At 36.2% G+C, this 7,790-nt stretch overlaps 1 protein-coding gene across 1 annotated transcript; it reads right to left on the bottom strand.

The window, feature by feature from the left end:
• Window positions 1–1,090: 1,090 nt before the first annotated feature.
• Window positions 1,091–5,686, bottom strand: lypla1 (lysophospholipase 1). The gene is made up of 9 exons (XM_038297967.1): window positions 5,373–5,686; window positions 5,226–5,257; window positions 5,073–5,138; window positions 4,947–4,994; window positions 3,413–3,483; window positions 2,892–2,965; window positions 2,001–2,102; window positions 1,584–1,760; window positions 1,091–1,499 (listed from the first exon to the last, which is right to left on the bottom strand). Exons 1-9 carry the CDS (start codon window positions 5,439–5,441, stop codon window positions 1,440–1,442), a joined length of 699 nt encoding a protein of 232 aa, XP_038153895.1. The 5' UTR covers window positions 5,442–5,686; the 3' UTR covers window positions 1,091–1,439.
• Window positions 5,687–7,790: the final 2,104 nt, after the last annotated feature.

Here is a 7,790-nt window from a genome sequence, read left to right as displayed (position 1 = left end):
ATCTATAATTGAAGTTTTTACTATAGGGTTAAGGTCCAGAAACCTAATGTTGGCCTGCTTATTCTCTTTCAAAAGTAGTTTGGATGATAAACTGAATAATTTATGATAAATGAACGAACAATAATTAGGATGTGTTTGGAATAATTCACACTGTTCAGCTTTCAGTCCTCCAACTGTTGATTTGAGACACTGATGGACTTTGAGTAGTCCCCACAGTATGATTCTGCCACCACCATGCTTAACAGTTGGTGGAATGTTTTTAGCTTTTAAAATGCAGATCTTGTCAATCTGGCCAAGTAGGTCAATCTAGCTCACATGGCAGTAAGCCGTTCTAGAATCTAAGTGGTGGTTTAGTGTTTATAGAGCAGAGTGTCTGTCTCTCAGACCTCAGAATGTCATTCTGGATCCCTGGGCAATACTTTAAACCTCACAATGCTCCCTGTGTGTTAATAAGTGCAGCTGCCCAAGGCTCCCTCAGGGATGAGTTAAGCATAAAGGACACAATTCTTCACTTTGTTTTATAAACGGATATTTCCATTTCCTCTTCTAGAATGGGTGGAAAGTATCCTCTTAGAGTGAAAGTTTTAGTCGGAAGGTTAAAACTTGGACAGAAGTGGTAAATAAATGGAATTTACTGAAGACTTTTTTTGTCGCACTGTTCACTTAAAACAAGAACCAATCGCCTCACAATCGCGCACCCGTATGCAGGGTTCGGCCGGGAACCTCTGGCAGAAATGAACTGGAATCATCCCAGACTTTTCAGATTACAAGGACAACATTCTACCCTCTAACCTACCCCAATATGGTATGTCATCAGTACCATGAACCCACAGGTTAAAGCATGCTAATTACCCTCTCAAACCTCCTCCCTCAACCATTTTGTAAACTTATGGATTAGACTTTAAAGTCCAAAGAGACCAAACTAACTTAAATGAAATAAAAAAATGAAATACAAATGTAAGACCTTGAGGAGAATCGATATCACCCAGGAAATGCCTGGTCAGTGCATCTCTAGAAACAAGGCAGTTTTACTAATAATACTCAGATCATTAAATATGCTACTAATAAAAAACATATTTGAAATACAACAGCTTTTTACAATACATAATTTATTGTAAGAGGTTTGAGTATTTAACTCAAAAGTTTAGCCCTAGTTATTTTAATACATATGGTTCCTACAAAAAAGTCTCAGTGGCAACATGCTTTGCAATCAAGCTCCTAGCGTCCCTCTACTGTTGCACAGGGTTGAGTCTGTGGCTCCAGTGCGTTTGCAGCATTGCCTCCTGTTGCAGACTAACAGGAACTGCCAGGGCCACATGGTCTATGGAGTAGCAGCAGATTTACTGTCAGGTCCATGGTTGTAAAGTCCAGCGAATCTCACAGATTCAGACTCGAACAGTACCGAGTAGGTGAGTGGGGGGGGGGGGGGCATTCTTTGTTCACTCATCGCTGATGTCAGGAAGCTGCTTCTCTATGAACTGCTTGACGTCAATCAATTCCTGCAGAGGTAGAAAATGATGCAGACTATATCTCTGACTGAATGAGAGGTTTTGTTACTCAGGCAGCGCCGTCTGCACACTGACCTCTGGGCGCACACTGTGAGGTAGGCCCCGGTACGATTTAAAGGTGATGTTGGACGGGTTGATGAGGCTTTTCATCTTCTCTGCCGTCTGGACACCAAACATAAACGGGACCAAGTTGTCGGCTTCCCCGTGGCATTGTAGGACATGCATGTCCTTGTTAGCACTGTTGGCTGCCGCCTAAGGATAAAAGAGATTAGGACTGTTCTTATGATCCAATTAGGACAGATTATGAGCAGGAATGGAATACCCCTACAGTGTATTTTCATTGAAGGGGTGGTTCAGCAAAAAAAAATTATTTGTGTGTTAATTTTTAAGAATATTTTCCAACTTTAAGGTCACTTTCTGCTCCAGAGTATTAGTGTAAACTCATTCTTACTAAATGCTAAAAATAAAAAAGGTTTTATTATGTCTTCCTACCTCAGGGAAGGATTTACGGAGGGGAAGCCAACAGCTCAGAGCGACCACACCGGCGAGCTTCTTCTGAGATGTCAGAGCCGTGTAGAGAGATAAAGCTCCACCCTGAGAAAAGCAAATCAATAGTTATTAAGAACAAATCATTACTTTCACCCACACAGACAAACACATTTCCAAATTAGAGGAGAAGCCGAGTTTAGGACTATTAGCTTCTGTATATTATAAAAAGATTCTGTATTCATGTCAAAAAACTGTTTATATTTTCTAAACATCCAAAAAAAAAAAATAACTTATTTCAAATGTCATACTTTTCCAGGCTTTTAAAGGGACATTCTATATAAACTATAAAAAAAAGGAACCATTTAAGCCATCATTTATATACATTTTGAGCTTTTAATTGCCAAGGTTTATTCAATTTTTTTTCATTAAAATAATTTCTTAACCACTATAGCTTTACATTTTAAATGATTTGTTTTACTTTTGTTTTGAAATGATCAACCTATTTCATATCTTTTAAACACTGTATCAAACATTTTAATGATTAAAATGAAAACTGAATTTAGTGAATTTCTCCATCTTCCCTGACAACTGATCAGCTACAGGGAAAGTGAACCATCTTCCTGTTTGTTAAATATATAAACAGTAAAAAATTCGCTAGAAAAATTCTTCCCTGGATCTTCGTTTTATAGAAGCTACCTTAAAGAGCCCAGCAACAGCAACCTTCATTTGATTATCCTGACCAAATAAGCTAATATTTAGAGTAAAATAAATTTTAGCCAAGTTCTCAGCCAAAGCCTTACACTTTAAATTAGTTGATTCAGACAAATACATGTTATATAAACAATCTTGTATATGAGACTTAAATAACACAGTTTCAAAACATGGCACAAGTACCTGAGAAAACCCCCCCAGGATAATTCTGTGTGAGGGAATCCCATTCTTCACTTCTTGATCTATCAAAGCTTTAACTGCAAAACAAAATTAGGAAAAAATATATCAATGGAAAACATGGGCACAAAGCAGGACAAAAAAAAAAAAAACATCTGATTAATCCTGATTTACTGATTGCTGAAATAACTGTTTGCTAATTTAGTTATAAATAAAGACAGGCTCTAAAACCTGCCATTTTCTAAAAAGAACAATCTACCCGAAGCAGTAATTAAGGCAAACCTGAATAAACATTTAAATGCAATTTTGCATTTAAAATGTTAAAAATTATGTATCCTTCAGAGGTATTGTTTAAGCTTCACCCGGCTCCAATACTGTAAAAAAGAAATGTTTTAATAAAGCTACTTTTGCTATCTGATTATTCTTTGAATGATTTAAAAAAAAATATTGACAGATTAATCAATTATCAAAATAACCTTTACTTGCAGACTTGGTGCAATGCTTGTTTAACTCTTAAATAAACGTACTGTTCTTTGAAGCGCTCTTGATGCCAGCCTCATCCTCATCTGCATCTGGGCTCAGAGAGTAGATATCAAACCTGTAAATAGTAGAATAAACACAAGTTTTTTTCCATCAGCCTGAAAAAAAACACAACACTCCGCTGCAGCAGTGTCATATTTCCATAAAACTACCAAATAGTAAATGGCCTGTGCTTATATAGCATATTTTTAAGTCAGAAAACTTGACCAAAGCGCCATACACTGGCGCCACCAGTCCCTCTGACCACTATCAGTAGACAAAGCAGTTGAAGTTGGTTCCCAAGGATACAACGACACTGGAAGCTGCAGCCGGGTGCTTGAATCGACAACCCTCTGGTTGCCAGGGTAAACTCCTTCAGCCGACGCCACTGTTGCCCAAACAAGCAAAAGCTGCGCCATAACAGCGATATAGTATGCCTCCCTACTAGAAAACTTAAATGATAACAACTCATGCATTAAATAATCAGCTAGTGACAGGAATCAGAGATTTATTGCTCTCCTGATATCAGTGGGAAAAAATAAAATCTCTTTTCAGTCAAAACATTGTATCCAGGAGTAAGCAGGTCATGCTCAAAACACAGCTGACTGTGTTGATAATGTTTAAGAAGGAAGGAAACTCCCAAGTTGGATACTTACATTTAAAGATGAAGTTGAAAGTTTTAAAAAGTTAGATTTTTTTCTAGCTGCTCATTTAGCTTGTCTTTCTCTTGAAGAGGTTGATTATAAAATAAGGTATAGAAATGTTGGCAACTTTTTGGAAATCTCGCAGTCGAGCTCATCTCCTATTAAACACATGAACTATGTTTTAGTAAAACTAGTCTTTCTAAACCATTGATCGGAGATGTAAAGAAGAAGTTTAATATATCAACTCGATAAAAATGTTGTTTGAAATATGAATGAAATTGTTTCTCAATCAAAAAAGGAGGCAACTTTAAACAGTTAATGATTGATCACGACAGAAATCTGAAAGGCTCTTGTAAATTGACATTAAAAGAATGAATGATTTAACAATATGACACATAAAAGCAAAGAGTTTTTTTTCTAAAATAAATATATCCTAAAAACCAATCTATTACCACATCTACATGTTGAGTTGTAAAAAAAAAGGAAGTAAAATACAATTTAGATTTTGAAAGAGAAGGAAATATGCTTCATTGGATCGTATGTAAAGGTAAGGCTGCACAAAAACCTGCAAGATTTGAATATATTTCTAGAGTTTAATTAATGCTCTGGCAAAAAAAAAAAAAAAAAAAAAAAAGACTTGTCAATTCAAATCCCTCCAAAGGTTTTATAAAAATAAAACATTTTACTAACTCTAGTTCTTAAAAAGCAAACATGAGTAATCAATAATTTGTTTTCTGTAAAAAGAAAGAATAGAAAGCACATCCAAAAATCTCAATAGTTTGCCATTTTCATACCATAATAAAAATAATCAAACATCCAATTTAAGAATTTAATAACACCAATAATTAGAATAATAAATAAATGACTATTAAATCAGGGAATGGACTGAGACACTCACCAGGAAGGCATGGACATCCTCATGTTCAGAGAAACTGGCATGGTGGGACTGCAGGTTAAGACAGGTTTCCATCAGTTAATGTGAATTAAAATAAAACTATTCTGCCAATAGAATATGAGGACTTACGCATGAGGAAATATATATTTCACATGAGGTGTTCTGATGCCCGCGAATTCCTCTGCCCAGCCATGCCTATCAAATGTTAAACAACAAATAAACTCAAGTGAAACATATTCGGCTCTCCTTTAATATCAACAATTCTATGAGGTTTTCACATACCCGGTATCACCAAGGCCATGCAGAAAAATGACCTATAAAACAGAACAAACAGGTCTAAAACCATGCAGGTATGGACTGACAGCTGCCAGCATGAAGCAGCAGCTGTATTTTTTTCCGACCTGTCAGAGGAGGGCTCGATAAACTCACCGCCGCGGTTGCTTTCCGGACAGCAGGCACTATGGCAGGTAGAGGAGTTGACATGTTGTTACCGCACATACAGCTCTGAGGCAGCTACAAGTTAGCCCCTCTCGGCTCAATACTGACACCAAGTAGGACTTTACACAGCAATAAACCCAAAGACGAAGGAGAATATTTCTGCTGTGAGCTACCCGGCTTGTTTAACTGAATCCAGATTTTCCTTCTGGAAGATGAAAATCCGTTGTATCGGCTCTCCAGAAGCTCCCAGGTCTGCCTGACTACAAGCTGTAGTGTCTGACCGCTTTAGCCCCGCCCCTGGAGCGTTCTGATTTGTTCTTCTTTGTGAGGTTTAATGGCGGTTAGCAAATAACTTAAATGCACATTATCGCCACCTACCGGTATGGATTGTGGAACAAAATGACAGTATTCTAGCTAATTACCTGCTTTACTTTATATCCTAAATATAATAATCGAACATCCTGTATCTTTATCTGATATTAATACTATTTATAATTAAAAATTATGAACAATCAGAAATCCTTATGTCTCATTCTTAATTTAATCACTAAATTATTCTACTGTCCCTTTTATCTATTAATTTTATTATATTTTCTAACCCATCCATATATTAATTAAATCACTGTCGATTTACTATTAAATTAACTATTAAATATCTTAAATTGTTTTGTATAATGAACACCTGAACCAATACCCAGATGTTTCTTTTCTTCCACCAGATGTTCTACTTCTTCCATCCATCTCCAACCATGTTACACAAATAACTTCTTTGAGTCCCAAAAACTTTTCAGCTCCTCTGGCAATGATTCTGATTTTCTCTATCTTATGCTTGGGTTGGTCTGTGCAGTTAATATTGACATGCACTGTGAATAGAATGAGTTTCTCTGGTGTTGGAGTGAAATGAACTTCTCTTTCTGCTTTATTTTGCTTTTGTACCTGATTCTGTATTTGATTCATTTCTCCATATTTGATTGATTTCTCCAGTCCTTTGTCTTAGAACTCTCTTCTCTGATTGTGTGTAGATTATATTTGTTGTTATTTTAACCTGTTGTATCTCCACTGCCTTCTTTCTCACCTCACATCCTTCATAGTTGCATTTTGAACACCTTTGCCCTCCCCTACAGACTGCTGCCATGTGTCCATAGCGCTGACACCTGTAGCACCTGAGTGGAGGCGGAATGAACGGCTTAACTGTTTTAACTATTTTAACTCTCTCTGGTAGAACTGACTCTGGAAACTCTATCAGCAGTGACATGCTTGCCACACCTTTTACCTTGTTTGTTTTTATAAAGTCTCTGTATTTTGTTAACGTTGCCTCAAAAACTTTCATCTTTAATCAATCTAAATCCTCGTTAATTGGTATCCCTGTTATTACTGTCCTTTCACTTTTATCTGTGTCACCTCTCTTTTCCCTGGGTCTTCAACATCAAATGTTTTTTATTTTGCTTTTTTCCATCTCTCAAATCTTCACTCTTTCGACTTCCCCAATTTTCTTAATTATTTCTCTGGAAATCAAAATGGGCTCAAATGACTTTTTTTTCCCTTGCATTGAATCTAAAAATTACTTTTAGCTCTTCTCTGACAATCTTCCTTCGCACAACTCCTTCTTCAACTGCTTTTGTCTAATTCCCGTTTATTTCCTTGATTCTCAATCCCCCTTTCCTCCTTTTCCCTCCTCTATCTCTCTCTTTCCTATTTGAAACTGTTGTCCAATCTTCCTCATTCTCATCTATTGCCATTCTGTTCCATCCACCGACTTGTCACCATTTTCCTCATATCAATATTTGTCTGTTTTGTGTCTTTAACTTCTTCCTCCCTGATTTCATCATCAATATTCTTTATCCTCTATCTGTGTTGTATCCTTCAGATCTCTGGTATCTCCATCATCACTATTTGTATTGTCTTTATCTTAGATATAACAAATAACAGTAGCATTATACAAGCTTAATATAATTATACCGTGTACTATATTGTATGATAAGTGGCCCAAATGTATCATCAAATAGTAGGCTAATGCCATCCAGCAGCACATGGCTTGATTGAAGGAAAAAGGTCTATGGTTGTTAAATTAAATTGCTGGTGAATTTAAACCTTTAGACTAAATTTTCTGTAAAAAATTCTCTGGAACAATCTAAACTAAGTTAATTCCAACACATACACAATAATTGTTAACATTCTAAATAGCCGATATTTGCATTCGGAACGGACTATGCAGGCGCTGCGTGCAAGGGCTGGCTTCTACATGTTATCTTTTTATATATTTTTAACTTTTTTTTTTTTTTTTGGGGGGGGGGGGGTTGAAGTAATAGATTATTTTAAATATTGTAGTCTGCTTTACTTGTTTGTGTGTAATCCTTTAATCATTCATTCTTAATGATTTCTTGAGCATTAATTTATGATAATTAATAA

The sequence above is a fragment of the Cyprinodon tularosa genome, unplaced genomic scaffold (assembly GCF_016077235.1).
Source record: "Cyprinodon tularosa strain WSP-4 unplaced genomic scaffold, ASM1607723v1 ctg4, whole genome shotgun sequence".
NCBI lineage: Eukaryota > Metazoa > Chordata > Actinopteri > Cyprinodontiformes > Cyprinodontidae > Cyprinodon > Cyprinodon tularosa.
Note: the sequence above shows the minus strand (reverse complement) of the source record. Positions and strands in the feature narration are given on the sequence as shown.

Bases quoted from the DNA above. Each gene is read 5' to 3' on its own strand.
- lypla1 (XM_038297967.1), bottom strand. From the start codon at position 5,441: ATGTGCGGTAACAACATGTCAACTCCTCTACCTGCCATAGTGCCTGCT. The intron at 5,258-5,372 runs GTGAGTTTATCG...TCTGTTTTATAG, and splicing joins TCCGGAAAGCAACCGCGGCG to GTCATTTTTCTGCATGGCCT. The intron at 2,103-2,891 runs GTACTTGTGCCA...TGCTTTTCTCAG, and splicing joins TCCTGGGGGGGTTTTCTCAG to GGTGGAGCTTTATCTCTCTA.